The 17,111-nt window shown below is 37.4% G+C and overlaps 3 protein-coding genes across 3 annotated transcripts; 1 reads left to right on the top strand and 2 right to left on the bottom strand.

Moving 5' to 3' along the window:
• LOC104726910 (diphthine methyltransferase homolog) lies at nucleotides 1,799-3,224 on the bottom strand. The gene is made up of 2 exons (XM_019232827.1): nucleotides 2,820-3,224; nucleotides 1,799-2,616 (listed from the first exon to the last, which is right to left on the bottom strand). The coding sequence occupies exons 1-2, from the start codon at nucleotides 3,139-3,141 to the stop codon at nucleotides 1,916-1,918; spliced, it is 1,023 nt and encodes a 340-aa protein (XP_019088372.1). The 5' UTR covers nucleotides 3,142-3,224; the 3' UTR covers nucleotides 1,799-1,915.
• Nucleotides 3,337-4,864, top strand: LOC104726909. Its single transcript, XM_010445876.1, has 5 exons — nucleotides 3,337-3,478; nucleotides 3,728-3,832; nucleotides 4,033-4,288; nucleotides 4,410-4,487; nucleotides 4,605-4,864. Exons 1-5 carry the CDS (start codon nucleotides 3,440-3,442, stop codon nucleotides 4,730-4,732), a joined length of 606 nt encoding a protein of 201 aa, XP_010444178.1. The 5' UTR covers nucleotides 3,337-3,439; the 3' UTR covers nucleotides 4,733-4,864.
• On the bottom strand, nucleotides 5,546-7,711 carry LOC104726911 (protein ROOT PRIMORDIUM DEFECTIVE 1-like). The gene is made up of 2 exons (XM_010445878.2): nucleotides 7,468-7,711; nucleotides 5,546-7,207 (listed from the first exon to the last, which is right to left on the bottom strand). The coding sequence occupies exon 2, from the start codon at nucleotides 7,176-7,178 to the stop codon at nucleotides 5,691-5,693; it is 1,488 nt and encodes a 495-aa protein (XP_010444180.1). The 5' UTR covers nucleotides 7,179-7,207; nucleotides 7,468-7,711; the 3' UTR covers nucleotides 5,546-5,690.

Genomic DNA, 17,111 nt, shown 5'->3' on the forward strand with positions numbered 1-17,111 from the left:
CAAACATTCGATTTATGACCTTGTCCTTGGCAACGGAAACACTTATCGATGGATGGTCTTGCATAATTATTACCTTGCTTCTGGATCGGTGCTTTGCTTTGGTGAGCATTACTAGAACCAGTGTTAGAGCTTCCAGCTCCTTTGTGCCCAAGGCTAGTATCCTTTGCCATTGCACTCTTCTCTTTATCTCCAGATAATTCAGAATTATTCTGGGGCGGGTATCTTCTGAATGAAGTAAAAGTACGAGGAGATTTTTCCATTAACTCAGCTTTCAAAGCTAGACTAGAAGCCTCTTGCACAGTCCATACAGTTTGTAAACCTATCCTCTCCTGTATAGAACTCTTCAGCCCACTAATGTATCTTGCAACTTTCTGATTTTCTGTCTCTTCTAAATCATTGCGCTCTGAGAATCGCAAGAACTCTGCTGTATATTCTGTCACAGTCCTCTTTCCTTGAACACACTCAATATACATCTTATAGAGAATCTGTTCATAGTCCTCAGGCAAGAACTTTTCCATCATGAGCTGTTTCATTCGCCTCCATGTCTTGACTGGTCCTTTCCTTTGTCTTTGCCTTTGAACAACAAGTTTATCCCACCACACGGCAACAGTTTTTTTCAACCTAATTGCCACCATCTTAACTTGCTTATTCTCAGGAACCTCCATGACCTCGAAAAATCTATCAACGTCGATCTGCCAATCCAAGAACTCCTCAACTCCCATAGTTCCGTTGAACAATGGAATATCAGCTTTGACTCGATAGTCATGATTTCCTTGACGATTCTTTGCTCAACTTCTTCTTCCACAATTTTTTCTTCAGAGTCCTCCTCCGAGCTGGAATTGTCAACAACCATACGGTTGTGCCTGCCTTGTTGTCGATTGTTTCCACCGGGTCGTTGATTGTTTCCACCTTGTTGGACCCGAGCTGGTACCACAACAGCCGGATTATTTCCTCCTTGTTGATTTGGATTTGGTCCCCTTTGTTCTCCTCCTCTCTATATCGCGTTAGCAATCTGCTGGGGTAAAGCCGCAAACTGATTGTTAAGCGCTGTCAACAGATCCGCCATCTGAGTGTTGAAATTGGCGAGTTCACCTCTTAAACCCTCCATGTCGGCTTCGGTTAACGGTCGATCACCCATAGCTGATCAAGCTTCAAAAAGAGAAGGAAAAAGCCTGCTCTGATACCACTTGACGCAGTCGGAATGCACTAGAACAACAAGCGTTGGTTCTAGAATTAAAGAATCAAGTTTGCAAGCGACAAACTTGAAGAAATATGCTCTGGAATCCACCAGAAAGGTAAAGCTCGAAAATTCAAGACTTTTGATTGATAAGAATGAATAATAGNTTTACACAAAACATCCCAAGGTTTGGTTAGATTAATGGAATAAAGATTTGAGTTAACACTCTCCTGAGCTGAACCACTGGACGACATTGGCGGTGACACAGTCGGAATGCACTAGAACAACAAGCGTTGGTTCTAGAATTAAAGAATCAAGTTTGCAAGCGACAAACTTGAAGAAATATGCTCTGGAATCCACCAGAAAGGTAAAGCTCGAAAATTCAAGACTTTTGATTGATAAGAATGAATAATAGTTGTCTAAAACATAAGACCTAGCTCTCTATATATAGAGAAAGCCTACTGCATAAAATAGGAAAATTACTAGAATCCTAATTAGAAAAGGAAAACACTAAAATAGGAAAATATCTAGAAAGAACTTGTTAACCGTCTCCTGCATCAGGCGGAGTTGTTATAGCAAGAATTTTGCTTCTGTATTCAACAACGTAAAATAAGAAATATGTGCTGATTTAACCAAATCCAATTATGAAGCTCTTATTGTAAACATAGTGATTCGAAATTCGATAATCTAGGCAACAACAATCATACAATAGCAATGTTGATATCCAAACTTCAGAGCTCAAATGCAGTTTTCTGGCATCCATAATCGAAGAAGGCGATCATAGAACGAACAAGTTGCCACAACGCTTTGCTTCTGACCTTTCCCTCGGTACCAATCTGCTCCATAAGCAAGAGAATCATGCTTGTTATAACTCTCCAACACTTCACCTTTCCCATCACTAACCTTCGCTACAGCAAAACCGTTGTGCATACAAGCAGCCAATACAACACCGCTCAGAGAAGGATGATGCTTGATTCTCCACACTCCTCCACCTAGAGACAACGATGTTTCGTTCACAGGTCTAGTAACAGACCTCGTGTCCCACACTCTTAGTGTTTCATCATAACTACCAGTGAATATAGAGTAAGGATCACTTGGACTTGGGGAAATACAGCAAACACCCATCGTATGAACTTTGGAATTCTGAAAAACACGATTCTCGGTTGGACTATCTCTGATATCCCAACAGCTGAACTTGCAATCATCTGATCCAGTGTAGACTAAATTAGCATTGTTAAGATCAAATGAGGCCGTCCAAAGCTCAAAGTCATGCCCTTTCCATTCTTGAACTGTCTCTAGATTAGAATCAGTGAATGAAACAACTGAAGCAGAGCCATCTGATAAACCAACTACGATTGATGTTGATGATTGATTCCAATCCAAACAAAGACACATTGATGAGCTTATCTTTTCACCAGCGACTTCTCTCAGAGAGTAACCTGTTTCAAAGGATAAAACTTTACTCATATCACAAACAGAACTTAGATGCACATTAAACAATTGATCCAATTGCATTGAAAGCTTCAATCTTGTTTCAATAGACTACTCATAAACTCATCAGCAGCATCAAAAGAAGAAGTTTTTAACCTAAGTTACCATGTTCATCTACTATAATGAGCTTACAAGATTTTAAAAACATTACCTTTAACTTCAGTGTCATCGATCTTGTAAACTCTCAAGCATCCATCAGCATCAGCTTGAGCAAGCGCCACGTTTCCGCCTCCATCGTTGTCACGACTCCACCGGATATCGAAAACTCCGGCGGTGTCAATCCTCTGAAGAAGATTCAAACCAACATCTTCCCCATCTCCGACGTCAAATAGATACACAGAACCAGATCGAGAGGGAGAATCTCCTTCTTGGAGTGTGTAAGTAGAAGCTGCAAGCAAGTTCACGTAAGGCTCGTGAGGACAGAACTCAACAGCGTCGGCGTTTCCTTCGAGATAGCAATGTGCTGCGTCCATGCCGAACTCTCTCTCTACCGAATTTGTTTCCCGGCGGCTAAAGCAAAACAGAGAAGAACATAGGAGCAAGGAAGACAATAACGACGTCGTTTCGGAGTTTTTAAAATAAAAACATAAAGAATTGGTTTAATCGACCGGTTAAGACAGACTCAGTCGGTTTAGGAAAGATCGGTTAAGATTGATCGGCGACGATTAATGAAAATGTCCTCGTCGTCTTCTACCTTTCGATAACAGCGGAGGGGGAGATTCGAATTTCATCTTTCTCGTTTACTTTGGCGACTTCGACACTGTTAGATCAATGGAAGCGGTAGAAAAACCTGAAGAACCCATCCCAGGCGTGAGATTATTTTGTTCTCTCTCTCTCTCTCTATATATATATACAATTCCTTATGCTAGAAACGGGTTTAGGGTTTTATTGCTCAAATACACCGATTAGGATCATACGAATCGGGATCTCTTACTTGAAATTTCATTTCTTTTTTCGATTTTACGCATTGACAAATCGATGATTTTGAATTTGTTGTTGTGATTGTCATTATGGAAAGTTCAGGTTTTAAAGTGGGTTGATTGTGTTATTATGAAACAGAATTCTTCAAGATTAGCTGGGAATCCAAACTGGGGAACAGCAACTGTGGTTGGGGTCTTTGCAGGATTGCTATATGGAGGCAGCAAAGAAGCTTCTGCTTCTGTGGTATGTCTGCATTCCATTTTTCAGATTAAAGTTGGTTACTTTTCAGGCACTAGATAGGTTTAGACGATCTGAGATTCCACTATCTTTGTGTATGCTAGTATTAGTAAATGAACTGAACCCATAAGATATCAAAAAGGTTAAGACTTTTTAGCTGAATTTGATCTCCCATGCTTAATATCAGTGCCTGTGGATTGAAACAGAGTAAAGATGCTGAAGTGATGTTGAAGATGGGTAGTACACAGGATAAACGTGAACAACACAGGTTGATGCGAGATGCTATGGAGAAAAGATTCATCCGAGTAACTCGTGGTTCTCTTATTGGAGGGATGCGTCTTGGGATGTTCACTGCCTCGTTCTTCAGTCTACAAAACTTTTTAGCTGAGACACGAGGAGTCCATTATGTTTTTAATGTCGTTGGAGCTGGTTCTGCTACTGCTGCAGTGTTTGGCCTAATCAGTACTGATACATCCCATACTCTTTGCATCCTCTTTTTTTGGAGTTGTGGCTAATTAGATTTAAGAAGATGTTAACTTTTTGTGTTTCTAACGTATCGTTTATCTCTAATCAAATATGGCAGTGCCTGGGTCTCTTGCTTGGCGTGCGCGAAATGTGTTGCTTGGTTCAGTTCTTGGAGCCACAGTCTGCTTCCCTCTTGGTAATCACTTTGCGTCTTGCATAATTAAGTCTTACAAGTTATTACCATATTAGAAAGCATCCGGGAGTTTTGGAAAGCTGGCTAGAACTAAAAGTGAAAACAACATTGATTCTACAGGGTGGTTACAAGTGAAGCTCATGCAGAAAGCAAACGAAGGCAATAACGAGGACACAAGCCACCACGGCGAGGTCACAAGTGGTGTTGGCGCAGCCATAGAGAGACTTGAACAACAGTTGAGAAAATAAGAAAGGGAACGCGCACAGTTTTGTATGCTAATTCGCTCTTCTCAGTGAGAATAAGATAACAAACAGTAGCACTTGTGTTCTTGTGTAATCAACAAATTTTCGAATATACAAATATCAAAAGGTTGATGATTTTTCTACTCTTAACATGTCCACTTTGATCAAAAAAGAAAGAAAAAAAACATTTCCACTAACCTTCTCAACTATTTGTACCTTCAGTTTCTTACACACACACATTAGTTATCCAGAAACCCTCTCACCAACTAGATGGTAACGGCACAGGTCGAACCCGTTGGTTTATTACTTAACCGGAATCTCGCTCAATACAATTCGTACCCGTAATCTGGTTAACAAAAACGAATTGGTTGTGTCGCCGTCTCGAAACAAACAGAGACAGAAAGTCTCTCCCACCATTAGAACTCTGCAACAACGAACCAATCAAATTGTCTTAGCTTATACAAGTTCCAGCTCTAGTGTATTAAGTAAAATTTTAGGGTTCTACAAGAAACGTTAAACCCCGAACTGGAAAAATTTGGCAAAAAAAAATTTGGATAATTTCTCGATTTGTGCGTGTCATCCTTGATGCAGGAGCCATGCTAATCTTCTCTGTATCGTTCCAATTTTATCGGAGGTCCCCGAAGGAACAATCACATACTCGACTCTATCGATATATAAACACAGCTTCTTCTTTCACCTAAGCGATGTGGGACTTTTGAACAGGGTTAACAATCTTAATGGGCCTTTTCGATAAAAAGGCCTCTTCCTTTCATTCTTCGTAAGCCCCACTCAACGTATTACAAGTTTACAACACAGAGCTCAATTTAAATTATTACCGCTTCATAACAGTGACAATTTTGTTGGTAAAATTACTGTGCCACTTGCGTTACATTTGTTACAAGTTGTTTACCTATAAGACTAGGAGAGACAGAGAGCATTTCTACTTTTTTCTTAAACATTTTAATCACCATGATTCTACACCACTCTTTGCTTTATCAATGTTACTACCTGAAGAAGAAGAAAGCTTTCTACTCCAATACTCTACATTTTCACCGTTATTAACCCACGCCTCATCATCATCTTCTTCGTCGAAACGATATTCCACACCTGAATCTTCTGAATCAAACAAATTCTCAAACACATCTTCATATTCATCATCCCGATCTCTATTATAATCATCAATAATAGATTCATCTCTGTCATTATCATTGATATAGTCTTCTCTGTTTTTATCACCAAGTTTTCTTCTCCGTTCACGTCTATTTCTCTTACCTTCTTGAATAAGATCTACCAAACGTTCTCTGATCACCAATGTATCATCTTTCTCTAGAAGATCACCATTGTCGCTGTATGCTTCGACTAGAAACACAGAGTCTCTCGTGCCTTTTACACTCACATAGAATAGCTCTGGATGCCTCACTATCAACGCTCTTAACTTGTTTGGTAAAGAAAACTCCTTCCTGAAATGTGTCAAATTGTCTATCAGCGTTCTTTTCTCAACCGTTAACCCCAACACCTCTCTTACAACTGCGCACGCTCGCTTCTCGGCCTCGACTGACTCGTTCGCCAGACACTCAGATGACATTTTGTAAGGACACACATCAGGTGATTCTCTGAATCTTATCAAGAAATCTTGGTGACGCCTCTTCAAGTTTAAACCTTTACGAAGATTCAAACGCTTGAACTTCAAAGGACGATCAACAATCAAACCCCCATCAACTTCAGGACATGGCATTTGGTTCGCCAACTCTGGATCCCACGAGACAAGTTCAAGCGCTCTTCCATAGGATGTATCCACAGTCTTGAACTTGTCCGGATAGTCATTGCAGAGCCTGGACCTGAAATTAGGAGGGAAGCCAAAATCTGGTCCAATGTGAACAAGTTTAGACAAAAGCAACCTGCGGTGAGATGACAACATTAGCAGCTTCTGGAGTTTAGTAGCCAATTTATCAGAAATCTCAGACTTGAGATTCAATTCTTGCATTGCAAGGGATGATGCAGCCGATGTCATACGGACACAGAGTTGAGATAAAGGCTTAGTGGCATTCATAGGCAAATGTGGCGTAGGTGTTGTAAAAAGCTGGAAGACTGTGGGATACCGACGGATCATGGATATAATTGCACGAGGGTTTTCGATGCCGAGGTAAGATCTGCATTTGTAGAGGATCTGAATAGGTACGTAATGCTTTGGTTTGGAGAGAAGTAAAGTTTTCAACTTCTGCACAAACCGAACTCTGTTCTGCTTCACTACATGTCTGTCTAAAGATGGACTCCTAACAATCTTGTGAGCTGCACATGAGATGTTTAAAGACAGACTTCCGAGTTTCTTGGAACGGGTTTTAGTACTGATGCTACATCTTCGAATCTCCAGAGGCGTTGAAGGGTGGAGGAAGCTGGAGAAAAAGAAGAGCTTGTCTGAAGTAGAAGGAACCAGTTGAGTAAGCGTCATCATCTACCGATCTCTCAGAATGTCATGATGTCCTAAACAAGATCAAAGAAAGGATCAAAATTTAAATACCAAACTATCTAATTGTCGTCCACAAAACCAAAAAAGCTAATAGAAAATAGGAAACTCAGAGCAAGCAGCTCTCTTAGGCATTTATACAAACACATGATGTGCAACTATTAGAAGATGATAGATCTCAAGTGATAAACTTGCCAATTGCATAAACGACATAATAACAAACACACATAGACAGAGAGAAGTACAGAGAGATTCATGGGTTTAAAAACTTCTCTACCTTTGTGTAAATCGCAGAAGAACAATAAAGATGAACAATTTATGGATTAAAAAAAACAAGATTTTTAGCATCTGAAACAATGCTTCAACATTTTGCATTAGAGGTCCTCATCTTTACTTTTGGTTAAAGATTGACCCCACACATATTAAATTTTCGAACTAAACTCCAGTGAAGCTGACACAATCTTATGAAACATATAATACATTCATTCATTCCCCCAAATCTCTCGATGTTATAAGTGTTATTTTTGGATATACTAGGGGTTATGAGAACTATCAGTTTAGTTAAAGTTAGATGGTACTATTAATTGTTTAATTTTATCTATTCATATTTTCTTCAATGTAATTTATTTAATATATTATCTACATATATATGTTTATTTATTTATTATTAGTCTATATAGTATTGTTCTCATCTAATACATCTCTCGTATTTTTTTTTCCAATAGTATATTTTTATATTTTCCAATAGTATATGGGAGTTTTGGTTGTGTTGACACAGAAAAGAAGAAGAAGTAACGCAAGTTCTGGTGCTCATAAATAAAACCAAATCACTAACCGTTAGAAGAGTAACTGGTAGAGAACTGCAAATGTAAAATACAACACGATATAGTAGAATTTCGAAGATACGACGTAGATCATGAGTTTTCCAAACCCACATACACATATAGACGCTTCCCACCAAACAATGAAACAACACACAATTTAATCAATTTAATTCACTACGTACATGCATGATAATAAAATCTACTTTTCTAAAATCATTAACATGTTTTATTTAATAAATAGAGATCCAATAAAAAAAATTCTTCCAATTCCAATATCGACAGATCCAACACTCACTCTACTAAAATATTATTTCTTGTAGCCAAAAATGAGTTTCTAGGTTAGATGTTCTAGTTAGTNATTGTTTAATTTTATCTATTCATATTTTCTTCAATGTAATTTATTTAATATATTATCTACATATATATGTTTATTTATTTATTATTAGTCTATATAGTATTGTTCTCATCTAATACATCTCTCGTATTTTTTTTTCCAATAGTATATTTTTATATTTTCCAATAGTATATGGGAGTTTTGGTTGTGTTGACACAGAAAAGAAGAAGAAGTAACGCAAGTTCTGGTGCTCATAAATAAAACCAAATCACTAACCGTTAGAAGAGTAACTGGTAGAGAACTGCAAATGTAAAATACAACACGATATAGTAGAATTTCGAAGATACGACGTAGATCATGAGTTTTCCAAACCCACATACACATATAGACGCTTCCCACCAAACAATGAAACAACACACAATTTAATCAATTTAATTCACTACGTACATGCATGATAATAAAATCTACTTTTCTAAAATCATTAACATGTTTTATTTAATAAATAGAGATCCAATAAAAAAAATTCTTCCAATTCCAATATCGACAGATCCAACACTCACTCTACTAAAATATTATTTCTTGTAGCCAAAAATGAGTTTCTAGGTTAGATGTTCTAGTTAGTGATATGGTATAAGATTATGTGTGTAATAATATATCAGCCGTTTGGTGCCATTATGATGATTATCTTCTCCATTACTTCCATGATCAACCACCATGACCAAGATTGTCATATCTTTCACTCCACAAACTTGCTGTCCAAGAAATCAGTAGGTCTAGGGCTATGCGAAAGCAAACCGCCATACTTAATTGGTCTCCAAGAAACCAGCGTGGAGTTGAGTAATACACCATCATATCCCACCAAAACGTGAAAACCCTACAGGGGCATTGTGGGGAGAACGTACAAAAGCCATAAGATCGGTGCTAGCAATTAATATTGGATGGCTTTTCTCCGGAAGAAGTGGAATAGGAGGAACTTGGTTTCTTGTTTTTTTCCCGTATCCACCACCACCAACCAGATTAGTCCTTAGAGTGCCACGGCGACAAGTCTCGGAGAAGTAACGCGAGGACACTTTTGAGGATGGTCGTGCGGTGGCCTCATCTCTTCAAATATTGGACAAAGTCTGCCAAACCAAGTTTACATGCTATAAGAACTACATTGAAAAAACCTACCCCACAAAGATTTCTGGAGTTTCTTTCTTTGAAGCTTGGTGTTGCTGTAGTAGAAGATAAGCAATATGAAAGCAAACAACGCAGAAGTGGCTGCAATGGAGACAATTATCTTGGATGGCCTGTCCTTTATCAGAAACCCCCCTATGAGGATAATTGTCCCTCCCAATAAGAAGGACAAGGCTGTGCAGATTGAATCTTTAATTGACTGCCAGAGAGGTTGTCCCTTAGTCATTGATGTGTTCAAAGATGACCCAAAAGCACAAAATATAGCAGAAGCAAACTCAATCACTGCTCCAAGTATATCCATTCTCGTCATAGTCCCCTTGAGGTCAAGGTAGGTCGGAACAGTGATCATTCCACCAATAAAATTGGTGAGCATGAGTCTCAAGTCTATTTTATCTGTCACGTAAACAAAAAAAAAAAGCAAAAAAACAAAACAAAATTATATGAAAGCAGAGAGAGAGAGAACAGAGAAGGAGAAAGTAGTGGAGGATGCACATGCAAGAAGAAACCCTATATATTTACCTTTTTTTGGTGTCTTTAGAAGATGCACTTTATTTGCTTCCTGATTATCATCAAAACCATATACCTAAAATACATTTAGACATAACGTGTATAATTAGCTGAAAAGAAAAGCCTTAATCTAGTGATAATACTAAACTTATTTTTGTTCAAGAATGGTGACTAACCTCATCTTTAATCCCAACTAGGATATGTAAAAGCCGTTCAAGGTATACAGTTTTCTGGTGCTCATTTAGTACCTCCATAATGCTATCAATAACACTCTTTCTCCGCCTATTGCTTTCTTTGAAAATTAGAATAAGTTCATCCGTCACCTCCTTGGTGAAGCCCTCATCCGCCGTCGTTTGGTTGGCTGTTTTGTTTCTCTTCCCTTCTTGTTCTTGAGAATGACGGTGGCTGGAGATCCAATTTTCTATAACTCTTGCCACGTAATTATCTCGCAGAACACATCTCGTCTTTTCCAATAAGGCACACACGATAGTTTCTGTACTGCATTCTATCTCTTCGAGCCTTTGTTTGAGCTCGTCGGTTGGTGAATCTTTCCACGCGTTCACAAATCCAGACGAGCGTTCCAGTTCCAGTAAAACAGTAGATGTATCTTCTGGAACCGCTGGGTCCAAGAAATCTCTGAGTAGGTTAGTGAAGATAATGGGATGGAGGTCTCCCAGGAATAGAAGCGGCGACTCGAGCGATCTGTGCAACGAAGTGGAGACGATGTGGCTGATTGCTTTCTCATCGACGTGGCGCTCTAGGTCATCGTAGAAGGAGTTAAGGTGTTTGAGCACGCCTGAATTCACCTCTTTGAGGTTACTGCAGGAATCTTCGGAACAAATAGATCGCAAGATCAGAGGTAGATGTACCTCCGTCAAAGTTCTATACCAGGCGGCGTAAGTATCTTTAATTGTGAACCCATCAGGTTCCTTGCCGGAGAAGAAAGTTTTAAGATTATCCATAAAACGATGAGCCGGAGAAGAAAGATCTAGCTTGGTTTTGTAAAATCAAAAGAACTTGAAGAAAATAATAACACCCGCATAGGCTCTTGTTTATTATTTATGGGTTTAAAGCTTCCTTAACCTAATAGGATAACAAATATTAGTTAAATCCTTATACCTATTCTATCTAGCTTCTTACTCAAGTTATTGGAATTATCCAGAAGGTTCTTGAGAACCGGTTGTTTCGATTTGGAGGGAACGATCTGTTTGTTAACGAACACAAGTATTAAACACCAATTTATAGAGCTCGAGCTTTTTTTTGTTTGTTCTTTCTTCTTTCCTATTTTTGTTAGGAACGGGAGATAAAGTAATTTACTAAATCAGACCCGGTTTGTATGAGCAACCTCAAACCGGAACAGACCCGGAAATTCACTACGTACATGCATGATAATAAAATCTACTTTTCTAAAATCATTAACATGTTTTATTTAATAAATAGAGATCCAATAAAAAAAATTCTTCCAATTCCAATATCGACAGATCCAACACTCACTCTACTAAAATATTATTTCTCTTGTAGCCAAAAAATGAGTTTCTAGGTTAGATGTTCTAGTTAGTGATATGGTATAAGATTATATGTGTAATAATATATCAGCCGTTTGATGCCATTATGATGATTATCTTCTCCATTACTTCCATGATCAACCACCATGACCAAGATTGTCATATCTTTCACTCCACAAACTTGCTGTCCAAGAAATCAGTAGGTCTAGGGCTATGCGAAAGCAAACCGCCATACTTAATTGGTCTCCAAGAAACCAGCGTGGAGTTGAGTAATACACCACCATATCCCACCAAAACGTGAAAACCCTACAGGGGCATTGTGGGGAGAACGTACAAAAGCCATAAGATCGGTGCTAGCAATTAATATTGGATGGCTTTTCGCCGGAAGAAGTGGAATAGGAGGAACTTGGTTTCTTGTTTTTTCCCGTATCCACCACCACCAACCAGATTAGTCCTTAGAGTGCCACGGCGACAAGTCTCGGAGAAGTAACGCGAGGACACTTTTGAGGATGGTCGTGAGGTGGACTTAGCCTCCTCTTCCACCGTCCATCAGAGGTTTTTGGTCTATACAGGATATAGTGCTGAAATGTAGCTAGATCTGAAACAAAAGAGAAAATATCAATTATTTCAGGAGAATAATAATCATATGAAATGTTTCATTCTATCTTTTGTAGACGCAAAATCATTGATAATTGTTTCAAAATCCAAACTCTCTAATACATCTTTTTAAAACCATAAAATTGCTAAACCTTTCAATCTTTCTTGAGACATTGATGATCACAAATAATTTTTCTGCAATTTTAGCTTAGAGAAACTCCTTTCCGCTGTCACATGAATGGTTAGTAAAAGTCGAGAATCAATAACAACGTTTGGATAACAACCAATATTTTTTACAAACTCAAGAACCTCAATAGGTGTCATTGCTTCATACCATAAAGTCACATGCAATATTCTTAACTCAGAGAAAAAGTCATCCAAATCAACATCCGACGAACCACAATGAAAAAATGTATTATGAAAATTAGTGCACCTTTCTCTTAATTCAATAGCATCAAGTGACTTTAGTTTCACTGAATTATATAAAAATCCAAAAACAGTCTCAAATGTTCTCGTTTCCTCAAATCTCTAAGTGATTGACATATCCACTACAATAAAAAAGAAAATCAATTTTAAAAGCATTGTAGGGTGTTTGAATTACTTCATCATTACTGTTCTCGTCAAACTGTTTTTTCCTAAACCTCCGACGCTTACTTGGAAATACGACATCAACATCCATCATTTCTATATTTCTCAAAAAAAGACATCACACCTTCTACTTGCATCATTGCATTATCAATACACATAGTTTTAGCTTGTAAGTTCTTACTCACCAAGTTAATAGCAAACAAAATGTCATGCCACATTACTATCCCAAGTAAAAACTCAAAATTTTCAAGTGCATCTACCAAAATTTCAGTTTCACTATTTGATATAACATCATCACACAAAGTATATAATTCTAGTAAAACTGACCTTATTTGAGGAGTTTGATATCTTATAGCCTTGACACTTTTGATTCGACTCTCCCATCGAGTATTAGAAAGATTTTTTACCGTAAAACATAGAACATGCTTAAGTAAAACATTCCATCTTTTGGTAGAGCCTGAAAATAAAGTATATATGTGTTGCACAATCCCAAAAAAAGATACAGCTTTCAAGCAAGAATATTCCATGTCACTAACAACTAGATTCAAGCTTTGACATGAACATGGCATAAACAATGCTTTCGGATTTATTTCTAGCATTCGCTTGAACTCCTTGGTCTTTTCCTTTTATATTAGAACCATTATGGTAACCTTATCCTCTCACATTCTTAATATCAAGATCAAGTGACTTAAGATCATTTTGTAATTCTTAAAAGAGGCCTAGTACTGAGGTACTATCTACTTTCAGAAACTCTAAGAAATACTCTTATATTTTTATCCTTTCATTTGACATATTTACACATCGTACTATTATACTCATTTGTTCTTGATGACTCACGTCGGGTGTACAATCAAGGATAATAGAAAAGTATTTTGCCTCTTTAATAACACTTGTGATAGAAAACCTGACCTAATAAGCGAGAAGAGAAATCAGCTCATTTTGAATGTTATGACCAAGATATTGATGATGTATCTCTTGAGTTTGGATGCGTCTAATATAATCCTGCATAATCAAACTCAATTCAGCAATCATCTCAATCATCCCTATTACTATCTTGATAAAGTTTATTAGTTGAACCCCGAAACGTGAGATTTCTTTTGGAAAGACATTTCACAATTATTCTGTATAAAACTTGTCTCCAACGTTCTTTTTCTTTTGCATTTTCTTTTTGGAATTCTTAAACAATAGTTAGATTACTTTGAAATCTAACTTTTACATCATTCCAAATTATCCTCATATTAGCCATATGTTCCACACTTTTCTCATGATTTTTTAGCCTATCACCGATATATTTCCAATCTCTTAAACCTTCTGTTGCTAATAAACTTAATTGACCATGAGTCTGAAATAACTTAAAGCAAAAACAATACACCTTATCTACATACAAAACTACCCATTTAACCTCAATTTTTGTGTTTTTTTGCTTTGTTTTGGTTAATAGCTGAAATAATCCTTTTCTCCTCTGTACTGGAACAGAAAGCATAAACTCACTCATGTATGCGGATATGGTGGACTGGCGAGGTCAAAATCCTGCTCCGGCTTCAGTGATGATCTGGTGCACACTGTCTTGGCTTGGGATCTGACCCGGCTACAAAAACGGATGCTATACAACCTTTTCTGGTTTATTCAATCGAGTATCAATATTTGACAATCCTGAAAACTTGTATAGCTCTGCTCAGCTCATCAAACATCTCGACAGGCAGGTCCGGAACAGGCTGCTCTCGCTTCAAGATGGAGGGAAACTCACACGCTGTATGGAGAAGTGGTTGGACTCGCGCTGAAGGCACCAATAGCACTTTTCAGTTATCCAATTTGTAAACACAAACTCTAGTTTCATTTCAAAACTTGAATTAACTACATGTTGCACTTGATGTAAAAACTACTTTTTCGAATAGATTTTACATTTTATTCAAAAAAAGAAAACTTGTAGAGAATGGTTTTGGGAAAGATTACTAGGGTACGCGGATGATGATAATAATGAGACCAGAAGCGCACCACTTGTTCAGGAGAAGTGCAGTGACACGGGCGAGTTATCATCTGCCACGCTAAACTACAATCTTGCAATTTCGATTCCCAAAGCCCTCAAAATTTCATGAAGCATCTCTCGAGTTATAAGCATAAACGAGACGTGCACATCCTCTCTCTCTCTCTTTCTCTCTCTCTCTCTCCTTGTATATCAATTGTTTCATTGTCTACTACCTATTTTGAGCAACTACCTCTTTTTCTACTCTCTGTCAAGCAGGAATATATAGACCCTACGGAAAAAGTAGTTGACTGTGTAACAGAGGAGTGGGCAAGGGACTACCCAGGGAGTAATCAGGAGATTTAGGACTTGTTTTTGGTAATCAGTTTGGGTTGTGACTTGTGAAGATGTTTGTATTTGGTTACATTGGTAGTTTGATTACTTTGTTGTGTATTGTGTTCCTTTTTTAAACATATTATAATTTTAAACTTTGCAACAAATTATAATTTTAACTATTATAATTTGCAACAAACTCGTTTTGGACATCAGGGCATGTTATAACTTTGCAACAGATTAAACTCTGTTCAAAAAATTATTGTAGAAAAAAAAATCATAAAAGCCTAAATGGGTACTTGTAAAAACAACAAAAATAAATGGACATGGTTCTAAATGGGTAACATATAAAAGGGTATAATACTAAATGGGCAGAGTGTTAATGGGTAGGGTAGACCCATCTTAACATCACTACGCATGAGTCATGTATATTAAATACCAGATTGACATGCGTACGTTGATAATCACAAAGCATATAATAATACTTATCTCAGTCGTTTTGGAGACGGAGACGAGTGAACACGAGACTGTTAGCTAGGGTTTCGAAAAAATATATCTTTCATATGATCATATAAGCGTGTAGACAAATCGTCTTAAAGAGATATATAAGAGCATCTCATCGGTAATCAAAATATAAAGGTCTTTAAAAACAAACAAAAAAAATCCAATAAGCTAGTAACTCTCTATATATATCATATGTGTGTGTATATACTTGTCACTTGTGTGATATAGTGAGTTGACATGGTTTATGCGGTGTTAATGCAGGATGAAGAGTAATTAAGGGATGAAAGAAATGCATGCATAGATATAGGTTCTCAATTGTTCATGTTTGATTTATCTTTATAGTCTTTTATTTGTATATGTAAAAATAAAATATATATATAATTAGATATTAAGATCAATAGATGGTTGCCAAAAAAAAAGATCAATAGATATATGTACATTTTTTTTTGATCATATTCATGCATTAAAGGTTGGGGTGGACACTGAATTTTGTGATCCTCTATGTTTCGGTTACCTTTTCATATGTATCCGTTCAACAACTGAGGATATCTAGTAAATTTTATAGGATTTTAAAAGAAAACATTAAAAATAATTTTAAAATTATTAAAAATATAGAAAAATCCAAACAAGTCAAGTCTTCGTAAGTAACATTAATTCATCCAATTTCCACGGTTCTCTCTCTCTCTATTTTGGTAAAAGAGAAAAATAACTTGTGCGCATGTTGGGGTTCAGATACGCAACTTCGGACAGAGAATCTGTAGTTCCGAGATCGATTACGATTACTGTTCAATAGAGGTTTTTTTTTTAATAATGTTAAATTATAGGGTGAATTAGTGTAATAACCAAAACTGAAAATATATTTAAGAATATAGTATATTAATTCAATAAATTAAGTATATGACATAAGGGGTAGGGAAAATGACTAATGGGGAGGGTGTTGATGGTTTGGAGGAAGAGGAGGTGGTGGTGGAGGGTGATAGACGGAGGTGGCCGGAGGTGGTTTTAAGCTGAGGTGGCCGGAGGTGGTTTCCGGCGGAGGTGGCCGGAGGTGGTTTCCGGCGGATGTGACCGGAAGTGTTTATCGGTAGTGGTGGCTGGAAGTGATGGCCGGAGATGGTTTCCGGCGGATGTAGGCGGAGGTGTTTTTCGGCGGTGGTGGCTGGAGGTGGTTTCTGGCGGTGATTGCCGGAAGTGATCGCCGAAGATGGTGGTCGGCGGTGTCTGCCGGAGATAGTGGGCAGCGGTGGAGCTGGAGGTGGTGATAAAAAGTGGTGGTAGAGGGTAATAAAGAAAGGGATAATATTGTAATTATTATAGAAAATACATACTATATTACCTTTACATATGACTATTGAATGAATTATAATTTTTTTTTGAGTTATAGAGTGTAATTCCCCTAAATTATATTCAAAAGAAAATAAACGTTTTTACACAACATTCTTTGAAAGTTTTGAAATTTAGATCAAAATAAGATTAAAAAAAAAAGATCAGTGTAAAGTGCCAATTCGAGATTTCAACCAAATTCTTAGAGGTTTTGAAATTGACAGAAGCATCAACGAGGGTTTGAGCTGAAACAAATCGACATTGATG

The sequence above is a fragment of the Camelina sativa genome, chromosome 11 (assembly GCF_000633955.1).
Source record: "Camelina sativa cultivar DH55 chromosome 11, Cs, whole genome shotgun sequence".
Classification (NCBI taxonomy): Eukaryota; Viridiplantae; Streptophyta; class Magnoliopsida; order Brassicales; family Brassicaceae; genus Camelina; species Camelina sativa.